The sequence below is a fragment of the Leucopleurus acutus genome (genome assembly GCF_964270905.1).
Source record: "Leucopleurus acutus genome assembly, chromosome: X".
In the NCBI taxonomy this organism is placed as follows: Eukaryota; Metazoa; Chordata; class Mammalia; order Artiodactyla; family Delphinidae; genus Leucopleurus; species Leucopleurus acutus.
The window spans coordinates 56,899,303-56,922,574 of NC_139148.1; the positions used below are offsets into that span (position 1 = coordinate 56,899,303).

The 23,272-nt window shown below is 41.3% G+C and overlaps 1 protein-coding gene across 2 annotated transcripts in view; it reads left to right on the forward strand.

Annotated features, from left to right (window-relative positions):
* Positions 1 to 861: 861 nt before the first annotated feature.
* AR (androgen receptor) overlaps positions 862 to 23,272 on the forward strand; it is a gene marked incomplete at both ends in the record, with an annotated part of 166,016 nt that continues 143,605 nt past the window's right edge. For both annotated transcript variants that reach the window (XM_082864784.1, XM_082864785.1), the window contains one exon: positions 862 to 2,396. In XM_082864784.1, coding sequence (XP_082720910.1) covers positions 862 to 2,396 — 1,535 coding nt within the window. The remainder of the gene's footprint in view (positions 2,397 to 23,272) is intronic.

Here is a 23,272-nt window from a genome sequence, read left to right on the forward strand (position 1 = left end):
AGTGCCGGGTAGGACTGACGCCTGCCTTTGTCCTCCTCCCCTCCACCCTGCCCCCCCCTCCAGGGTCTCCTGTCCTGCTGCTGCCTCCGCCTTCTCCTCGCAGCCCCCTCAACCCCCCTGCAGTCAGCCCAGCGCAGCCAGCCCGAGTTTGCAGAGAGGTAACTCCCTTTGGCTGCGAGCGGGAGAGCTAGCTGCACGTTGCAAAAACGGCTCTGGGGTGCCAGGAGACCGGGGAGCCGCTTCAGCACTGCAGCCAGAATCTGGCTGGTTAGGCGGTAAGCAGGGCAGACCCCCAGATTCCTCTTACTCCCTCTCCACCTCCCCCTGCACGCCGCTTCCCCCTCCCACCAGTTTGTGGGGCCAGAGATCAAAGGATGAAAAGGCAGTCAGGACTTCAGTAGCCTCCCCCCAAAAAGAAAACAACAACAACAAACAAAACCCCAACCAAACCCAAACAAACAAAACCGAATAGCAAAACCCAAAACAAAACAAAACAAAAAGAAAATAACCTGGTTCTTATTTGCACCTGCTTCAGTGGACACCAAATTCAGAAGGCAGAGGGTTTTCCTCCCAACCCCCCTTCAAGATTTGAGCATCTTTTGAATCTACCCTCCAAGTATTCAGGAGCAGATTGTGAGCCTACCAGGGAAGATCGTGTCCAGCGCATGTTTCCTCTGCACGAGACTTTGAGGCTGTCAGAATTCTTTGGAGTTGTTACTCCCGCAAGTTTCCTCCCCAGGAGCTTCCCGCAGGTGGGCAACTAGCTGCAGCAACTACGCATAGCAGCCTGTTGAACTCTTCTCAGCAAGAGAAGGGGAGCAGGATAAAAGAATTGGGTGGAAGATTCACCCAAGCTTAAGGATGGAGGTGCAATTAGGTCTGGGGAGGGTCTACCCCCGGCCGCCGTCCAAGACCTACCGAGGAGCTTTCCAGAACCTGTTCCAGAGTGTATGCGAAGTGATCCAGAACCCGGGTCCCCGGCACCCTGCGGCCGCGAGTGCAGCACCTCCCGGCGCCCGTTTGCAGCAGCAGCAGGAGACCAGTCCCCAGCAGCAGCAGCAGCAACGGCAGCAGCAGCAGAGTGAGGATGGCTCCCCCCAAGTCCAGAGCAGAGGCCCCACAGGCTACCTGTCCCTGGACGAGGGACAGCAGTCTTCACAACAGCAGTCAGCTCCCGAGGACCCCCCGGATCGTGGCTGCGTCCCAGAGCCAGGAGCTGCCTCGGCAGCCGGCAAGGGGCTGCAGCAGCCGCCGCCAGCACCTCCGGAAGAGGATGACTCAGCTGCCCCATCCACGTTGTCCCTGCTGGGCCCCACTTTCCCCGGCTTAAGCAGCTGCTCCACCGATCTTAAAGACATCCTGAGCGAGGCCGGCACCATGCAACTTCTTCAGCAGCAGCAGCAACAGCAGCAGCAGGAGGCGGTATCTGAAGGCAGCAGTAGCAGCGGGAGAGCGAGGGAGGCCACTGGGGCTCCCATCTCCTCCAAGGACAGTTACGTAGGGGGCAGTTCGACCATCTCGGACAGCGCCAAAGAGTTGTGTAAGGCAGTGTCGGTTTCCATGGGCTTGGGTGTGGAGGCATTGGAGCATCTGAGTCCTGGGGAGCAGCTTCGGGGGGATTGCATGTACGCCCCGCTCCTGGGAGGTCCACCAGCTGTGCGTCCCACTCCTTGTGCCCCGTTGGCTGAATGCAAAGGTTCTCTGCTGGATGATGGCCCGAGCAAGGGCACCGAAGAGACTGCTGAGTATTCCCCTTTCAAGGCAGGTTACACCAAAGGGCTGGACAGTGAGAGCCTGCGCTGCTCTGGCAGCGGCGAAGCAGGGGGCTCCGGAACACTTGAGCTGCCATCCGCCCTGTCTCTGTACAAGTCTGGAGCACTGGACGAGGTAGCAGCTTATCAGAGTCGCGACTACTACAACTTTCCGCTAGCCCTGGCTGGGCCGCTGCCCCCTCCGCCGCCTCCCCATCCTCATGCCCGCATCAAGCTGGAGAACCCCCTGGACTATGGCAGCGCCTGGGCGGCCGCGGCGGCACAATGCCGCTATGGGGATCTGGCGAGCCTGCACGGCGGGGGTGCAGCAGGACCGGGCTCAGGCTCACCCTCAGCTGCCGCCTCCTCTTCCTGGCACACTCTCTTCACAGCCGAAGAAGGCCAGCTCTATGGGCCCTGTGGCGGAGGCGGGGGCGGCAGCGCAGGCGAGGCAGGGGCTGTAGCCCCATACGGCTACACTCGGCCACCTCAGGGGTTGGCGGGCCAAGAAGGTGACTTTCCCCCACCCGATGTGTGGTATCCCGGCGGCGTGGTGAGCAGAGTGCCCTATCCAAGTCCAAGTTGTGTCAAAAGCGAAATGGGCCCCTGGATGGAGAGCTATTCTGGACCTTATGGGGACATGCGGTAAGTTTCTCCTCCTAAAAATGTCTTTAAGCCTAGAGTCAGTCCTCTCCTCCCCGCGCAAACGCTCTGTTCTTGGGCGAGCTGAACAAGCTTCCACAGAAAGGGCCGCCCTAAATCTGGAGCCTTTCCCTGGACTACCAAAGATTCGACCTTTGCGCTCTGAACCCCCACTGTGTGCTCCAGTCCCCACCACTGTGAGCCCTGGGTGCTGGTGCAAGCCCTTCCAGATTCCTTGACAACCCCTGCCCCCCACCAGCCTCCAAAAATCTTGCCTGCCACTTGGTACTCCATGTCCCGCTGACTCCAAATTTAAATCCAATTGCAAGGGCCATCTTCCGAAATAAAGCCCTTAAGCCCTCCACTACTTCTCCTTCTCCCCGCCCCCAAATCAGAGAACCTGGACAAGAAATATGGGCACTTTCTCCTCTTAAGGTCTGTTAGGGATTGCCCCCCTGGCCTGTGGCTGGTCTTGGCAGGTTAGAGGCAAAATAACTGACCCAAGCTTTTCTCAACCCGCCTCCTCCAAAGAGATGAAATGGAGTATGGGATTACGGGAAGAAGGTGGTCTCTGGGTTCTGAGGGCCGCTGTGTGAAGAAGGGGTGAAGTCCCTTTGTTGGCAACAAAGAGGACTTGCCCCAGGGTTGGAGGTCAGGAGAGAGACTCCAACCAGGCAAGATTAGAGCAGGCAAAGGTAGGGGAAAGCCAAATGACCCCTTTCCCCGTAAACAATGGGCAGGATTTGCCCTCACAGGTTGACAATGTTGGAACTAGATGGTAGTGTTGGTTTTCTCTTGTAAAGTGTTTATTTGCTCTATGGATTACAACAGATCCACAGTTCCTACTTTGAGTTTGCATTAGCTCTATAAAGAGGAGAATGTTCTTTTAATGAACAATTTAACCAGACTTGAGTCTGACTTACAAAAGTGTTGGGAAAAAAGTTTAAAGGATTTCCTGCTATTCCAGTGTGCATAGAAATCTGCTTTTGTGAGATTAGGGTTTACAAAAGGAATAGGGCTTTTCAATATATTCCTTCATTTTAAGGACATACTTGCATTTTAAAACATGATATGTTACCTCTAACAAATTAAGTAAGAACTGTTAGGGACCTATGAGCCTTAATCTTGCCCAATAGTTTTCATTAGGACATGAGAAAAGTGGCGGTCAATTTCATCTTGTGTGTTAAAAATTCTTACTTACCACAATTGAGCACTTTGGAGACCACATTAAAGATTTTTTTCCTAGCAAACTAAGATATTAGTTTATTCCCATGAGGGAGGGAATATTGACTGGGGAACTAACTCCTCAGATCTGCTGGGTGCTGATGTCCTCATGGATGTTGATGTCTTGTTCCGTGTTTCTGTAGCTATTTTCTTTACCTGTGACTTTTCAAAATTTGTTAGACTTAGCATCTTTGTTTGGAGACTTAAATCCAACAATTTGCTTCCTTTCACTGATGCTTCTGTTCTTGGAAGGTTGATAGCACAGTGTTAGAAAAGAAAGAGGAGGATAGGATTTCATAAAATATTATTTTCTGGGTTACTGAAGAAACAGCTTCTAACCAGGCTTTATATTTTTTAGGTTCTTAAGGTTTGGCTTACAGGATTTTCAAAGGCTTCATTTATATTGTCAGTCTTTTCTAGTTAATTTGAAGTTTGTTTTTTTAAAAAATTTTTGCAATGTGGTTATACTGTGGGACAAAAGGTCTTCATTTCATAAGAACAGATTTACTTGCTAGAGTATATATTTTTTCCTAGGGCGGTTGCTAGTCAGCGGAGCTCTCTTCTACTGTGAAATATTTTTCTTTTGGCGGGGTTGGGGGGAATGTATAAGGTGCTTCATGACCTGCCCAGTCACTGGAACCATCCTGTCCCTCTTCTGTATGCCTCCCCCAACACCCAAGTAACTCAGTTAACAGGGAGGGGGTGAATGATTCCACATATTTGTTAAGAGATGTGTGTGTGTTCGAAGACATAACCTGAAATTTTCAGAAAGTGGCTACAGAGAGCTTTTAAATAGCTCTTCCCATCAGGTGTGCAGTAAGCTAGGGGATTTTATCCCAGGTCTTAATGGAAAAACTTCTCTATTTCTAAAACCTGCATAAATTAATGACCTCAACTAGTGAGACATTAGCAGTACCCGAATAAAGTACAAGATTATTTAATCTTTCCTGGTTTGTGATTGCTGCACTAGTTATAGGAATCTAGTGAAAGGGAAAACTGGCATTCCTGTCTTGTGTGTTGACAAAGATTTTTCATTTCTAGGACAAAGAAAATCCTTGAATCAGGTTTTTGAAAATTTATCAATTTCATCAGAATTCAACAAATCCCAATCTAAAAGTTGGTATTTTCTTACTTTCTCTTTCTTTCCCTCACTTTGTAGGGCCACAGTTTGGTGAAAGGCAAGGAATTATTTTAAGCCAAAGCTAGAGCTTCCACCCTCTCTGTATTGCATGCATTATATGCCAACTTTGAGTTAAAAATCTCAACATTCTAGAGACTTTCAATAATCTATTGGATTACTCCCTTTTCTGATTGTGTGTGTGTGTTCATACACGTTATTTAATTGTAAGTTTTTTTTAACTTAATAACTTCTGGAATAGCTCTGTGTTCTTATGCATCTACAATATTTCTGCCGAGAGGAGAGAGGCCTAAGGTGGTCCATTAATTTTTATTTTTACTTATTTTAGCATGTGGTATGAGCAGAAGGAATAATAAAAAGTGATAGGGCTTGTGTGAAACCCTGATAATATTTTATGGAGCTGTCTTCCACCAAGAACAAATAAGACTACAACTTTGTTAACTGACCACTGTCTCACTTGACAGAAGTAGGGCCCTTTATATCCCAGCAAACAGCGTAATAATATGACAAATATTTATTCTTGGGAGATGAGACCAAGGAGAGCCTGTTCAGGAATTAGAGTTGGGGTTTAAATAAATTATCCAGATGCAAAAAGAACATTTTAATTTTTCTCTTGATAATTTGTTCTGGTCTTCATAATAGGTAGTATTTTAGTAGTGCTTTGAAATTGGCAAATCCTGCCTTTCTCCATTAGTTGTTTCAAAAGAAGTCATTTTATTAACTCCCCTTTCCATCTCCTCTCCTCTCCACAGTTATCAAGTCACTTTTTATGACTATATTGCAAGGAGCAGTTTGTCTTTTTTGTAAATCTGAGTTTTGCTTTGGGAATGACGCTCTCTGTCCATAGGCCTTCAGGGTCAATATGTTGGAAAGAAGCATCCTTTCTTCACGGTCAGTAAATAACTGGTGAGTTCTGTCTGGGTACCAGTAATCAGAACCCGAGGACCATATAGCCACACTGGGTGGTACCCCATTTGAAAATATGTGCAAGATGTAGTGATAGAATTCTTCTCTTGGTTGTCCACAGAGTATCTCTCTCATCTTGGCCAAAGGTTAACATCAGTGAGAGACATTTTTGAAGATGCTTGCAGCTTTCCTGTTGCAGGGTCACTTAAGGGAACTTTCTTGCCAGTGCTAATTTTGCCTCATCAGACTTCCATTCTTTTTACGCTGTAAACTTTGATATTAATATATTGAATTTGCTGGCACATTTCATTTTCTTTTTTAAACGTTTTACCTCCCTGTAGTAATTTTCTCATCTGGTATACATATATGTATTTAAACCAAACAATTCTTTGGTCTCCCGACTCTTACTTGTACTGTGGCTGCTCTTGGTGGGATTATGTGAGTTGGAGTTAGGGACATGGACAATTTTATTATTATTGTTATTTACTGTGATATCAAGACCACCAGTTTCATTCAGAACTGTGCTAAGCAGAAAGCAGAATGCCAGCTGGTTGTGGTAAGCAAGGGGCTTATTTTATAACCAAACCTGAAATCATGATTCTGAAAAATAGAAAGCAAATAAAAATCAAGTTTTGTGAGGTTGGTTTGAGAGGGAAAAGGAAACTTCTCCCCATCCCCTACCTCCACCGTTTTCTCTTTGTCCGCAGCTTCCTTAAGTGCTGCCTGTCCCCGATTTTCTTTCTTTCTATTCCTTTCATGCTTTTGATATTGGAATATAGACTTTTTTTTCTACTTTTCAGGATATTTTTTCTCATTACACCTGTGGCATGCTCCTAAAGAATTTTTTTTTAATCTGGAGAGTAACAGATCAGATCAACCTCAGCACCTTTCTTTTAAGGCTAGATAGATGACTTGAAGAAATTGCAAAATGAATAGCTGGGCTTTTTTTACCTTAAGGTTAGAGCCTGATTTAACAGTTGCTGAGGGAGCTGAACTAGATGGCTTGAGGACTTGGTGATTTAATGAAGTATTTTGCTGGCTGCTGTCTCTGTCTCTTGTTCTCTGTCTCTCTCTGTCTACTGGCTATTTTGGCAACGTTTTCTCAAAACCTGAGAATAACTGGACCCTCTCGCCTCTGAGACAGCTCTGTCTGGTTCAAACTTCTGCAGTGCTTTCACAAGTAGTACCTGATCTATATGCAACGGTGCTTGCTAGAATTGTCTGGCTGAGCTAATATGGTGATGCTATATGTGAATTAATCATTTTAAAAAAAGAAAGGTATTGAAGAAATTATTCAACCTCAGAATTTGCCTGCCAGCATTACATCACGTTCTGAGATGTTGAACTCAGAGTAAGTTATCCTCATCCTAGGCACAAAGTTGACTTTTTTTCCCTCGTTGCTTGTAAAGCTCCATACAGTTATCAGTATTGGTTGGCATTTGCCATATTGAAGAGAATTATGAAATCTCATATTTATATAGCACTCTTTTCAAAGAAAAGACCCAGCATCTTCTGGTTTATTCACTAGCACTCATGTAAGTTTGAGTAAGCCAGGAGGGTGCTTAGTGTACATCCCTTTGCTAGTTGAGGGAGTAGAAGTTGTTGCATTTTCTATAGCATTTGTTTACCATAGGGAAACCTCTCTAGAGTGGCACTTCCCAACTTTTTTTCTTGAACTTTCCCACCTGACAGATGATGTTTTAGATTTTTGCTCAGTAAGGGCTACTTTTAGTGACTGCTGCTGTGATTTATGCACAGCTCCTTGCACACTCATGAATGCTGCCATCCCTTCTCTCTTACACCAATTCCTGTTGCCAACCTACAGGGCAGAGCAGTGTTGAGAGTGGCTCATCTAGATAAGCATATAGCTCTAAAGTGCTGGTTACTTGAGAATGCTGCCAATTTAGATCATGCAGTACCTGAGTTTTATTTTTTTAATCAACAGCTTTATTGAGACGTAATTCACAATATATAATTCACCCATTTAAAGTATACATACAATTCAATGGTTTTTATTATATTCAGAGTTGGGCAACCATCACCGCAATCAATTTTAGAACATTTTAATCACTTAGCAGTCAAACCCCACCCCAACCCTGAGCAACTATCAACCACCAGTCTACTTTCAGTCTCTATGGATTTGCTTATTCTGACATTTAATATAAATGGAGCCATGCAATACGTCACCTTTTGTGACTAGCTTCTTTCATGTAGAATAATATTTTCAGTGTTCATCCATGTTGAAGCACATCTCAATACTTTCCATTTTATGGATGTACCTCACTTTATCTATCCATTCATCAGTTGATGGACATTAGAGTTGCTTCAACCTTTTGGTTATTATGAATAATACTGCTATGAACATTTATGTACAAGTTTTTTTTATGAACATGTTTTTTAATTCTTTTGGGTACATACCTAGGAGTGGAGTTTCTGGGTCATATAGTAACTCTGTGTTTAACCTTTTGAGGCACTTCCAAACTGTTTTTAAAAGTGGCTACACCATTTTACAATCTCACCAGCAATGTATGAGGGTCCTATTTCTTCACATCCTGCCAATACTTGTTATTGTCTTTTTAATTATAGACATCACAGTGGGTGTGAAGTGGTATGTCAAAGTGGTTTTGATTTGCATTTCTCTAATGACTAATAATATTAAGCATCCTTTTATGTGCTTATTGACTGTTTGTATATCTTCTTTGCAAAAAAGGTCTTTGCTCATTTGTAATTAGATTATTTTTCTTATTGAATTGTAAGAGGTTTTTTTTTTTTTTTTGCGGTACACGGTCCTCTCACTGTTGTGGCCTCTCCCGTTGTGGAGCACAGGCTCCGGACGCACAGGCTCAGCGGCAATGGCTCACGGGCCCAGCCGCTCCGCGGCATGTGGGATATTCCCGGACCGGGGCACAAACCCGTGTCTCCTGCATCGGCAGGCGGACTCTCAACCACTGCGCCACCAGGGAACCCCGAGTTGTAAGAGTTTTAAAAAAATATATTCTAGATAAAAATCCTATAAGAAATTACAATTTGTGAATATTTTATCACATACTCTGAGTTGTCTTTTCACTTTCTTGATGGTATCCATTGAAGAACATGCTTTAAAAATTTTGAAGTCCAATGTACTTTTTGTATGTAGCTTGTGATCTTTGTATCATATCTAAGAAGGTTTTGCTTAACCCAAGGTCACAAAGATTTACACTTAGCTTTCCTTCTAAGAGTTTTATAGTTTTAGCTGTTAAATTTAGGTTTTTGATCGGTTTTGAATTATTTTTTATGTAAATATCTAGTCACCACAGCACCATATGTTGATTCTTTCCCTATTTAACTGTCTTGTCACCCTTTGTGTAAAATTAGTTGACTGTAAATGTTTTTTCTGGACTCTGGGCTATATTACAATACATTGATCCTATACCAATACCACGGTGTCTTAATTACTGTAAGTTTTTAATAAGTTTTGAAATGAGGAAGTGTGAGTCGTCCAATTTTGTTCTTCTTTTTCAAGATTGTTTTTGACTATTGTGGGTCCTTTGAATTTCTATATGCATTTTAGGATCAGCTTGTCATTTTCTACAGAGAAGCCATTTGGGATTCTGATAGAGGCTACATGGAATCTGTAGATCAATTTGGGGAGTGTTGTCATCTCCACATTAAGTGTTCTGATCCATGGCCATGGAATGTCTTTCCATTTATTTATGTCATTTTCACTTTTTTCAACGTTTTGTAGTTTTAAGAGTATAAATTTTGCACTTCTTTTGTTTAATTAGTTCCTCAATGTTTTAATTTTTGATGCTACTATGAATGGAATTTTCTTAATATCCTTTAAAATTGTTCATTGCCAGTGTATAGAAATATAACTGATTTTTGTATATTGACTTTGTATCCTGCAACCTCGCTGAAAGTACCTGAGTTTTGAACCCCTCTGGGACTTAAGAGGCAAAAGGTTTCTGCTGCTGTGTTGAAAATTAAAGCATACTTTGTTTCATCCTGTATGAAGGCTGCATAAGGACACTGTTCTCAGTTTTCCTCAACTGTGAATTAGAATTGGTAATGCCAGCCCCTTCCTGGATGAATAGAAGAGTGTCTCTAAAATTTTCAGGTCTTCAGACAACAGTAGAGAAGAAACATATTAATAAGGTTTATGCAGTTAGTAGTCCTCTTTTTAGTATTTGGATTTGGGAACTACTAGCAAGGGGATGAGGAATACTAATTTCTATGCACTAAACTAACATGAAGAGGTAACAGATGCAAACTAAGCCAAAGAAATCACTAGTTAGTTGTATTTGGCTTATGTTTAGGTTTGTGTAAGCAGCTGGAGTCATAATTTTATGTTTTTATATGTTGTCCTTTAGACAAGGTAAATGCCACCACTCCTTCTGGTGTGTATTTGTAGATGAAGAAGTGGTCCATTTACTCTCATATAATTTGGGCTTCTTTTCAGGGGTGTACTCTATAACCATAAAGAAGAGATAAAATTTACCTATAAAGGGATTGAACTTTGGTCTTATTAACACTCTAGGCTAAGTGTCATATCTAATCAGCTATAGCTATTGTGTCCTGAAAATGGTAAGTGAACGGCAGGCCACTGAACAAAATGTCCTCTTGTGACGTAGTTGTCTTTAGAGATGACCCTAATAAAGTGAGTTTTAAAAAGTATTCATCAATCAACCACTTTTCATTAAACACCTGCTATATGCCCATCTGTGTACTAGAGAGAGATCAGGGTAAAGGGAACACAATTCAGGGAGAATCTTGAGATCACTGCCCTCAAGGAGCTTATAGCTATTAAAACAAAAATAAAAACAAAACAGAATGGCAACACCATGATGCCAGTATGATGAGATGCTGGATTGTATGGTATGTATTTTTTAAATGCAGATATCCAAAAAAGAAATGGATCAACATAGGTGGAAATGGTCAACAATATTATCTATGGCTGCTTTTTATCCTTATGGATGAGGTTGGGACATGATTTAACTCAAGCAATAGATTATACGTCTTGATGAATATTTCAGATACCAGAAGGTAGTATTTCTGGAAAGACAATGAAGAGTGAACTCAAGGGGTTGGAATCTATTTCTCCTTTTTCAACAGTGCCACCCCAGTCAAGTCAGTTACTAGTTACTTTCTCATTTTTGGCTATATTTTTGCACTTTCTGGGAACATGTTTTGATGTCTTTGACTATACAAGTCTGCAATATATGAGGAAGTAATTAAAATTGAGGGTGATTAATGGGTCTAAGTTTGGCGTGAGAGCCAATAAAGATGCCCAGTGTGGTGGTCAGATCAAGAATTATCATTCTGAGAGGGAAGACATATGGGAACATATGTTTATGTATGACTGATTCACTTTGTTATAAAGCAGAAACTAACACACCATTGTAAAGCAATTATACCCCAATAAAGATGTTAAAAATAAAATAAAATAAAAACTGGCAAAAAAATAAAGCATTTATCCAGCCAAAAAAAAAAAAAAGAATTATCATTCTGCTCTCAAGTTTTCCATTGATCATGGTGGCTTGCTTTGAGGTTCTGTATAAATGGGTTTTCAGGGTGTTGGTTAAGGGAGAGAAGCAAAGAGCACAAGTCAGACAATTCTGGGAGTAAGGGGAACATGAAAACTTTTTTTTATAAGGCCTTTGCTGAATTAGATGATGTAGCTTTAAAATGGCCAACCCCTTAATTATGGGTTCTGTTTTGTGCAAATTGAGTGTGTTCCTTGCTTGTGGAAGTGTAGTCTTACTATCTGGCCGCTAGGGGGACTGCAAGTGTCCTGTGACAGGGTTTCCCTGGAAATAGTTGGCCTCCTTTGGTGGATTCAACATGTCACAGGATAACTTGAGCCAGAACAACCTAGTACCAGACAATAAATAAGCTACAGTGGTACTTAGTATTTTATCTGGGATGTTCTTTTCCAAAGTTCAAAACATTTTTAGTAGCACTATTTGACTCTGACAACTTTTTCTGAATGTAGCACAGGGAACAGTGACATTGGACATATTCCAGTAACACTTTACAGTTTACAGAGTTGTTTCATATTCCATTATTGCATTTCATCCTCTTTTCTACTGTATACAAGTAGCCAGGTTTACTGTGTTTTAATATTCTCCATACTATTATAATACTGTCGTTCCCATTGTAAATATTATGTTCAGAGAAGTTAAGTGACATGTCTAAAGTCAAACAGCCTCAAGGTGGCAGAGCTGGGATCTCAGCCCCACTCTTTGTTCCTCAAATCAAGTGCTCCTTTTTTATCACACAGGTCGCTCACCTCATAGATAGGAAATAGGAGAGTCAGAGAGGCAAAATAACCTTAACTAGTATCAATAGAAATTCATGAAGCTCTTAAGGCTTCTGGGTCTTTTATCCATTTACTGGACTGATGGATTGGCTTGTGTGGGCATTCAAGTTGCCAACAGTCTTGCCATCTTACTTTATAGACTGCATTTATTCGACAAATACTTACTGAGCTTTTTACATATCAAATTCTATGCTAAGCACCTATGACACAGCAATGAACAAGGCAGACAAAAATTCCTCCCTTCATGGAGTTTACAGTTTAATGAAAGGAGACATGTAGAATATATCTGATGGTGATAAATGTCATGAAGAATAATTTAGCAGAGTGTGGGGAATAGGGATTGATAGTGGGAAGGACTATTTTATATCTGTTGGTCAGAGAAGCCCTTACTGAGAAGGTGATATTTGAGCAGAGACCTGAAGGAAATTAGGAAGTGAACAATAGGGATATCTGGAGTTAGAATATTCCAGATACAGACAACCACAAGTAGAAAAGACCTGAGGCAGGAGAATACTTTGTATGATGGACAATAGCAGAGAGACCTGTATGGCAGTTTAAGTAAATGGAGAGTGATAAGAGATGAGATCAGAGTTAATAAGGGACATCTCAGGTCTTCCTTAGGACTTTGGTTTTTACTCCGATATGGGGAGTCATTGGAAGATTTTGAATAGAGGATTAACATGATTTGACTGATATTTTAACAGATTCTCTTCTTCAGAACATCCACCACTCTTTGATATTTTATACATTTGTTTGTTTACTGATTGTCTGTGTGGAGAAAACACTGTAAGAGCAAGGCGAAAGCAAGGAGATGAGGCTACTGCAGTGATCCAGGTAAGAGATGATGGTGGTTTAGACCAGGGGTTATTGGTAGAGGAGATGAGAAGTAGCTGGATTCTTGATGTGTCTTCATGGTAGATCCTACAGCATTTACTGACAGATTAGATACTCATTGTGAGAAAAAGAGAGAAGTCAAGGCTGATTGCCAAATTTTTGATCTGAGCAATTTGAAGAATGTGATTGCCATTTACTGAAATGATGAATATTGTAGGTAAAGCCGGTATGTGTGTGTGGGTGGGTAGGAATCAAGAGTTTGATTTTTGATGTATAAAGTTTGAGTTATTTGGTGAACATCTTGTTGGCTTCTTCTCAGTTTTCATGCAGTGCCCTTAGCTTTCTGCTTTTCAAGGAGATTAAAACCTTAGAGACCACCTAGATCTTTGATGCCCTCTCACTTCTCCCCTTTTGCTTTATAGGGGCCTAGAGAGGAGTGGAGTCTTGTCTAGGGCGAAACAACAAGCTGGCAACATAACTAGAGCACAAACTCAGTTCTCCTGGATTCCAGCTTGGTGCTTCTTAGCGTTATCCTGAGACCTCATTTTGGGGGTGGTGTGAGTTTCTTCTTCTTGCCCAAACCTTAAACCAGGTAACTAAACTAAATAATGAATAAAAACCTAGAACACCACGCAAAGTGGCTGCTGCCTTCAATCGAACCAAAATATTGTTATTATGTTTTTACTGAACCACACACCAAAATAATTTATCCATGAAAAACACAGTAAGTAGACTTTTAAAGGCCACTGAGCTTTGATCTAAGCTGAAACTTACAGAGATCTGGAACATAAATGGCCTGAGATTGTAGGATATTAGAGTCTATGGAACGTGGCAAACCATCTTGTCCAGTTTGGTCATTTTATGAATGAGGTGCCTGAGGCAGAGAGATGGAAAGGAATTTGAACAAAGTCACACAAAAAGCTAGTTTCTTTTAGTCAGAGCCTATTCTGAGGGTTAGCTGTCTGTTGCTCCTTTGGAAAATTCTATGTTGGAAAAGTGATTCCCCACTCAGAACAAAGAATTATAATAGCAGTAATAATGATAGCACTTACTATGTGCCAAATTTTGGTGCCTTACATGGGTTAACTAATTTAATTCCCACAAAAACCTTGGCAAATAGTCCCAGAGAGGTTAAGTGACTTGCCCAAAGGTCACACAGCTAGGAAGTAATAGAAGTCTGGCTTGTAACTGCGAGGTTCTAATCACTGTTTAGTACCAACAGCTTCTCAGATTAGCTAGTCATTCACCTCTATTATCCCAAAAGACTGGTGACTAGGGTGACCTCATTAAGCACTGACCCTATATCGTACACTGATCCTCACAGAATACCTGAGTTCCTGGAGATTAAAGTGGAGGTGGAGGGACATAAAGGGGGTGGTGGGAAGAAGTTGATCATTTACAATAGGGATTGGAAAGCAGAACTACAGAAATTGTTGAAAAAGGCCTGGAGATTCCAAGGTGGTTGAAAATCTCAACGCCCACTACAAACATGGGCAATGCAATGCCTGCTTAAATAGGAAAGAAACCAAGGTAAGAAAAATAAAATGGCTGATTTCTTGAAGTCAGGAACTCTTTTATGTGTTTTACATGTGTTAATTCATTTAATTCTCAAAATAACTCCCTGAGGTAAGTAGGATTATCATTTCTATGTTACTGGTGAGTGAATAGGAACAGAACAATTCAGTAACGTGCCCAAGGTTATAGAACAAGTAAGTGAAAGAGACTATATTAGAATCTAGGTAGCTCTGCTCCTCAACTTATATTATTTTCCACTACATTTAGGGAAAGGAGTGCTATTCATATTATAGAATTTTTTTAATGCAAAAACATTGTGCCTGAGCTTCAAACATTGAGCACCTCTTGTCCTTAAAATACACCAGCTTCTTTTAAGGACTCTTAGAAGGAAAGGTACTTATCCAAGTGCACATGGTGAGTAATTAGTAGAACCAGAGTCTGAACTCGAGACTCCAGACTGCCAAACCTCTTTGCATTTTATCACTCTGTTTCCATTCTCACACTGACTTGTCTCCCTTTATTCCTCCTTCTGTATCGCCCTGCCTCTCATTTTTTAAAAATTAACTTTCTGCATCAGCAAGATTGGACAGAGAATGGGAGAATGATCAGAATCCATGTCCTATCAGGCATTGTCAAAAGGAACAAAAACGTAAGGAAAAAATGTCAGCATATGGGATTTGCCCTAAATAAGAAGGCGAACTTCCCAGTATGAGAAAATGCTACCTCTGTTCTTCTAGCCCAAATTGGTTGTGTAGGATTCCATAGGAAGTCATGAATATGATTGTCAGATGACTTTTTTGTTATTGTGGAAATGTAAGAAGGCCACTATGAAAGTCTGCTTCTCTCCAGATTTTTTTTAAGGAAGGTGCAATCTTCCCACTCATATAAGTGATAACTACTTAGGAATTTCTTTTGAAAATTGGCAGTACATAAGAGGAAGCATCTTTCCAAAAGTGTCATATTGGTCTACTTCTCTGAAGCATTGTCCAACCTCTGATTAGATGATGAGGTCTCATAAACTGAGAGTTGGGAGTAAGATGGAAACTCCTTTGATGTTTGGGTGCAGAAAGGATTCCAGAACATGTTTTGAGTCTGTTTACTTTACCTACCCCTCCTTCCCTTTCATCTTTGTTTAAAAATACAAAGGTTAGCAAGTGTGTAGTCTGAGTTTCCAGTTGTTCATTTGAAAAATCTGTTTGATCAGGCGTTTAAATAAAAAGGACCAAATTATACTGAGATATTTCAGTCACCAGCTACCTAATAATAAACCAAAAACCTTAACCATACTCGTATTTTTGTATGTCATTTTCTTTGGACACCTGCTAAGCCTTGTTGAGGTGCTAGATTGACTCAAAATGTGTCATCATCAGAGATGATCCCACAGTGTCTGGGAAAAGCTGCACTGGAGGCTTTGGGAATTAAGGTAGTGAAATGATGTGTTGTTGTTTACCAAAGACTTCTCTGTCATTCCCTCTCCGTGAGTTCCAGTCCTCATCACCTCTTGCCTGGATTAGTGCAGTGACCTCATGCCTGCTCTCCCTAGTCCTCTGTGCTGCTCTCTGATTCATATTGTATTCATCCTACCAGATTAACTTTCCCAAAACTCAGTTACAATATTGTTAGTATCTTCTTTTAAACATCCATTAGTCTATAAGCTCCTTGAGGGTTAGAACTCTGTTTAATTTATCTCTGTATTCTCAATGCTTAGCACAGAAGAAGCCTTCCTGAGCAGTTGTGTAATGCATGTTTGAAATTGCAGCTCCTCTCCATTTGCTTATAGGTTAAAATACAAATTCTTTAAGTCTGGTGTTCAAAGCTTTTCATTATCTGTATTACTTTTCCAACCTTAATTCCTATAATTACCCTACAGAAATCTTTAACTCCAGCCACATGGATCTGTCACCTTAAACCGTTGTCACTCCTGTTTTCCTTGAACTTGTTGTTTTTCCTATTATTCCTTTGGCCTTGAAGGCTATCCCAATTTTAATACTATCTATTTTTCTAACCTTAGCTCAAATATAGTCTCATATGAGATGAAATTTCTCATCCCCTAATCCATTGAGAAAGTTATCTCTGTGACATGATATGGTTGAAAGAATGTAGGCTTCAGTTTTCATCTGTAAACTAGTGCTCGAAATCTCTAGATTATAAGACTTTTGCAAGGAGATGATCAGATGATGTGATGCATGATGGATGTCAGGTATAAGTCAAGAGTTAGTGCTTAATATCTTTTAGATTCAGCCCTTTTTACCTTCTCCATTGATATATACTTAGTTATTAAATTATAATTATTTATATGCTTATCTTATATATCTTTTTAAATTGTACTCTCTTAGGACAAAGGTTGTTTCATGGATATATTTCTGTAAATTATACAAAACACATAGCTTAGCGTTTGGCTCATAGTAGGTATTCCATAAACATTTATTTATTCAGTGAATCTGAGCCAATCATATTAAGTGCCAAAACAAATAATGGATTATAAGTTCAATTAATAGAAATATGGGATTCAGAATAAAGGAAGTGAATTCTGGTCAGACCATATTTACAATGTGGTGTTCAACCCAATTTTTCATGAGGCATCTCCTCTTGTAAAGCACGAAGAAGCTGAGATGCTGAGTTGGGTATGGGAAGGGAGGTAGGGAGCAATGGACATAAATATTGTCTCAATATATCTGAAGGGCTATCATGGAATAAAGGAGTTAGATATTTTCTGTAGTACCCCAAAGGGCAAATCCAATGAGGATAAATTGCAGTTCAGTAAAAGGAAGACATTTTCTCATAGTGGATTCACCCTATATTGGAAGTTTCCAACAAGGACCAAATGAGTTTTGGGGTGTGTGTGTGTGTTTGTGTGTGTTTATCAAATTAGTTGCTAACATTTCACGTAAAAATTCAGATTTCCAGTTTGGGAAATGAAGATCTGGAATTATTGGGACTACATTCCTGCATGACAGTAACCAGCTGGAGGTGAGAAGCAAGTGCTCCTCTAGATGGAGCATGTACTTTCCAGTTTACCCAGACACGAGCAACCTGCTTTATTCATTTAAGTTACTTGCTTGACTGTTCTAGGCATTTGAATTTGCCATCCCTGTCAGATCAGGGACCTGGGAAAATCTTGACAGCCTTCTTTACCCCAAGGGCTTGTACTCCTCATCTAGGAGGGACTAAAGAAAAGTACAAGGGATGCTGCAATCAGATGTGACTTGGCTTTCAGTTCTGGCACAGCCATTTACCAACTGTATGACCTTGGGTGAGTTAACTTAACCTCTCTGAACGTCAACTCCTTCGTCTGTATAACGCTCTCCTCACAGCATTATTGTGAAAACTAAATAAAACAACTAGATAAAGGGCATGCCACTTAGTAAACGATGAAATACTAGTTCCCTTCTTCTTATTTATGGCACCCTTTATGTCCATTGGGAGTATCACATAAGTAGTAAATTCACCCTCATTGAAGGCATTCAAGAAGAAGCTGGGGGCTTCCCTGGTGGCGCAGTGGTTGAGAGTCCGCCTGCTGATGCAGGGGACACGGGTTCGTGCCCCGGTCTGGGAAGATCCCACATGCCACGGAGCAGCTGGACCCGTGAGCCATGGCCGCTGAGCCTGTGCGTCCGGAGCCTGTGCTCCGCAACGGGAGAGGCCACAACAGTGAGAGGCCCGCGTACCACAAAAAAAAAAAAAAAAAGAAGAAGCTGGACTTGTTGGAGACCATGTATACAGGGAAGAGGTTTCAACTCATAGTAGGTGATTTCCACAGTCACTTTCTAACAATTTAAAAGCCTATCAATAACTCCAAAATGCCCATCTGGATGAATTTAGACATACATCACAGAGTTAGGGACTTTTAATAAACAACAGATAGGATGAGGGCTCTTGGGGAAAAAGTTGGGGTCAGGGCTAAAATATAATGTGTTGACATTCAGGAATAGGCTTTGGCACCTGACAGATTTTAGTTTAAATCCTGAGTTTGACAATTACCAATTGTGTGTTCTGGGCCACTTAATCTTATTTTCAGTTTCCTCATTTATATAATGAAGATATTAATACTTCTCTCGTTGGGTTCTTGTGAGGGTAAGTGAGATAATGGATGTAAAAAGTCTTGACCAATGCCTGGCCTAGAATAAAAGCTTGATAAATGGTTCTCCTCCTCTTCCTCCTCCTCATTATTATTATTAGAACAGGCCAGCAGAGCTTGGGAAAACGCATGGCTAGACTCTGAAGTACATGAGCCTTTCCTCAGGCCACTGCTGTCCCTTCCTCCCCTCCACAAAGCTCTGTCTCCAAAATGCTTTGGCCGGAATGTAAGTGTGAGGTCATTGCAGATAACAGGAGCGTGATTTGTTTTGGTAATACAAGTTATTCAGTTACTTCCCTCAGCCCAGCTGAAATCTTTTACTAGTTGATGCTTGTTTCAAAGTGCAAGACTGAGCTGGTCTGAGAAGACAGGGAAAGTAAGAAGACCCCTCCTCTCAGCTAGAGGTCATGGTCCTCCACAGGGAACAGAATGACCCAGTGCAAAGTCTGGGCCCTTGGTGAGTTTGGGGCCCCTACATTTAAACAAGTCACTCCATTGCATACATTGGTCCCCTTCCCCCACAGAATCACTGGGCAGGAATTTCCTTCACTCCTTCCATGGCCTGGAACCATCCCCCTTCTCATTCTTGTGCTCTACACAGCTGGCAAACAGCAGACAGCAGAACAAAAACAAGCCTCTTAGCATAGAGAGAGAGCTTCATGGCAATGCTGAATTTGCTTGGGAACCTCATGTTAACAGAGGACCTTCCTGACCGCCTCTCAACACCCCAAACAGATTAAAACATTTTTTTTTTACTGTGTCTCAGAGCAGCTCCTTGCCTGGGTATATTTAAAGATCTGCTGAGTCACTGAAGAGCAGACTGGCATATCACAGGAGGCAAGGACTATACCCTAATCTATGGGGGAGTAAGTTGAGAGGTGGAATCTATCTGACTTCCTCCAATGGGGACAGGAAAGGTGACCCACTTCTAGCCCCCATGACTCTAGAGAGCATCTATTAAGACTTCTTATTCTATCACTTTTTGTTTTCTTCTTAGTTTATAAAAGAGTAAAGATGAGAGGGAGGCAGCACTTGTACCAGTGGGTCAGCTGTCTGAAATTGTAATGCTTCTTTCTGCTATAGGTAGCTGAAAGTAATATATTATCTATTATAGGTAGTATAATTCTTTATACTTTGTCCACCACTGCAGTTATGAATTTATTAGTGGAGAAAATGGCAGTTAGCAAGTAGTTCATTGTAGGTAAAGATTGGGCTTTTCTCCTATAAACCTGGTTTCATCCTGTAAAGCCCTGAGCTTCAACTTGGTCCTGGCCTCTTTGAACCCTGTTCCACAGACTCCAAGCCCCTTTCTCTTTCAAGGCAACTGCTCTCCTCTTTGTCCATTGCTGTCTCCCTTCATCTACTTTTGCCATTTCTACTTATTCAGTCTGCATCCCATGACTTACATAGCCTCCCCCCTCTTTCTATCATGCCATCTCCCTCCCATCAGAATCTTCCTCACAGCCCTTCACTTTGCTGGGCATAGGAGCCAGGGTGGATCCAAAAGGGATGCTTCTTGGATGACTTTAAAAGGTTGGTACTAAGATTTTTTATCAGTGGCAGCAGTAACTTGTTCAGACAGCCATATCCAGGACCTAGAAGAAATCAGATAAGCCAAAATTTGCTTGAAACTGGCAGGAGACCTAGGCCTCTGCCTTCCTCCCCACCACCTTCTTTTATTGAGGTATAATTTATTTATAATATATGTCAATTTCAGGTGTACAACATAATGATTCTATATTTGTATATCCTTTCCCTTTTGCATTCAGTTTTAGATGGTTTTCAGAGGATATGGTGGCTGGCTTTGTTATAGCCAATTGATATGTGAAATGGTAGAGGACTGGAAAATGGGAGTGGAGCCATTGGACATGTTTGAGACTAAATGATTCAAATTCCTGGGAAGTATAAAGTGCTTGAAAGTGCACCAGGTACTTTCAGGCACATTGTCTTCTCAAAACCAACTTGGAGGTAGGCACAATATGGATCAAAATCCTCATTTCACAGATGAAGTACCTGAGGCTGGAGGCAATTGAGGGACATTCCATGGTAATTTAGACAAAAAGTGGAAGAACCAGGACTTGGACCATGTATTTCTGGTTGTAAGCCCTATTTTTTTTTCAAGCTCACTGTACAGATTTGCTTTTGAATAAATGAATGAATGAGTATACATTTGATTTGGGAACATTATTTTCAACTTTGAGTTAAAGATTCGCTCCATCCTTTGTGGATCATCATTTTTATTATCAGCAATATCAGTCTTGTCAAATGATAAACATTTCATTCATTAATTCACTAATTCATTCTTTTATCCATTAATATATTTCCTGAGTGCCAACTTTGTAACTGACCCTGTGCTGGATTCTGAGGATGAAAAGAGAAATAAGACATCATCTCAGGTCTGAAAGATCTCAGAGACTGGGGACTGACATCTCAATAGTAAACATAAGAACAGATGCTTATGCAATAACATTACTCAAATTTCAAGTCATATCCCTCTTGCATAGTGAGTATGGCCCTCCTAAAAATGTAGATGTCTTTTATTTTGGGTATATGAATATGAAGTTTTAATGAGTAACTGCTTTTTAATCTAATCCTATCTTCCTAAGAACAAAAGTGAAAGTTTCAGTGTGTGTGTGTGTGTGTGTGTGTGTGTGTGCGCGCGCGCGCGTCCACACGTGCACGCGCGCTGTGGGTTGGATGTGTGATGATAGATGAGAGCTAGGGCATTGCCAAGTAGGAGCTATGGGGGCAGGTTAAGTTGTCCTAGTGGGTTCCAACCCAGTGTGTATGTATTATGTAGAGGATCAGGGTGACAAGAATTATTGTATAAGAGCTGATCTTAGACTTTTTCCAAGTAACCAGTCAGCAGAACTAGAGCATCACTATTTCACTTGCTTTGAAAACATGACACTTAAGGCTCTTTCCTAGTGTGGGTAAACTAATTATTATCAGATATTACACATTTTGAGCATCTCCCTCTCAGTGCTAGGTGTATATCAAGGTATTTTCTTGTTTAATCTTTAATCTGATCCTAGACGGTTAATGACTTGTTCAAGGTCATACAATGAGTAACTTAGTGGACTTGGGATTTGAATTTCGGTTTTCAGCTTTTTGTCCTCTGGCCTCACTGCTGTTTTCACTATTCCACACGACTTCAGCTTTATTTTTCATAGAGACCATTAAATCTATTCTCCATTAGCCAAAGCTTCTTGCCTCCCTTCAACATTATTCTTCTCTAGAATGTTCTTAAGAAATCTTCAGAAAAACTTTTACAACCTTCATGAGTACTGTGGCCCAGAGCTTAATCCAGGCTTTTAAGTGTCTTGGTTAACTGTAAAATGGAAAATCAAAGTCTTAGCTACTTCAGGAAATATTAGTTTGGGATGTGAATTTCATTGGCAACTTGTCATCTCTATTTTACTTCCTTAGCTTCGTAAACTTACCCACAATGTTCTCTGAGAGCTAGTAGTAATGAGAATGATGGGGAAAAGCTTCCTTCCCTTCCCTTCCAAGAGCCCTTCAGCCAAGGCCACACCCCCTCCTGCTTCCCTATTTTCTGTGCAGACATGGAGGTGGGAGCTAGAAATGAGTTCCTTTCAGCACTGAGTTGATGCCAGGGTTTTCTTTTCCTTCCGCTGAACCAAAGTGGGAGGAGAAGTTGAATGATTACTAGGAGGACCATGAGTGAAGAAAAAGGCAGGGGTACATGAAAGAGCAGTGAAGGTATGCTTCAAATACCAGGATTTGTGTCCAGACTTTGTTGGTTACTATCTGTGTAACCTTGGACAAGTTAACAGCTGTGAGTCAGAATTTCCTCATCTGTAAATTAGAACATAAATTCTAATTTTATAGATGAAAGGATAAGTCTAAAAGTGTTTTGCAAACTCAGAAAGGGCTTATAGATTTAAAGTGTTGATTTTGTATGGTCAAAAAATTATGCTACTCTTCACTGATAAAACCTTGTCCTGTTTTTCCTAAAAGCCTGAACATGTGTGGCTTAAGGGGTGGGTCTTTGCCCCTGTACCAGCCACATTACAGATGTAGTAACTATGGGCTGAGGGCAGTGGACTGCTTAAGCATTGAGAAAGTGTAAAAGGAGGGTTACACATTCAGGGGTCAGCAGACGGCAAGTAAAGAAGACCAAGTCCCTCTCTCACTCTCCAAAGCCTCTCTTATTTATTCAGACTTAACATCTGAGGCTTGTTTCAAGTAGGCATGTCTATCTGGGCTTTTTTCCTTATTTGTATGTAACAGGCATTTGTTGACTTGGTGAAAAACATTACTCTCTTTCCACTTCTAAGGATTAATTGTGCTTCTCTTCTAGACATCAATTCAAAACAGTGAGTTGAAAAGGGTCAAGCTTATACCAAAGAATCAGAGATTATCAGAATTTAGAGGGGACTCTGGAAATCAGTACCCTTTTATATGGATTGGGCAGGAAGAGGGATTAGACCAAATTCACAAAACTCATCATAGCACATTCAGATTGGAAATCAAGGGCTTCTACTCCCACATCAGTACTAGATGCTCTTTAAGGCCTTTTTCAGCTCAGAGATTCTGTGATCTCCATGATTTTTACCCTTTCTATAATACATTGGGGACAATGGGATCTGAGATTCCAGCTCTAGCTAAAGTGGGAATATTTCCCTCCCCTCCCCTTTGTTTTTTTCAAGGACCTAGAAGATGGAGGAAGTGTGATTATCATGTGTAATACCACTGTCCGCATTAGATCATGTTTGTGAATTCTGAATTAGCAAAGAAATGATTAGCATGGAGAGGGCATGTTTGCTTTTCTGCCCCCTTCCTTCTCCCACTTTGTGCATACCAATAAAATTTTTCAGCTCTGATTTGCCAAACTGCTCTCTTCTCCTGTAGGTGTTAAGAGC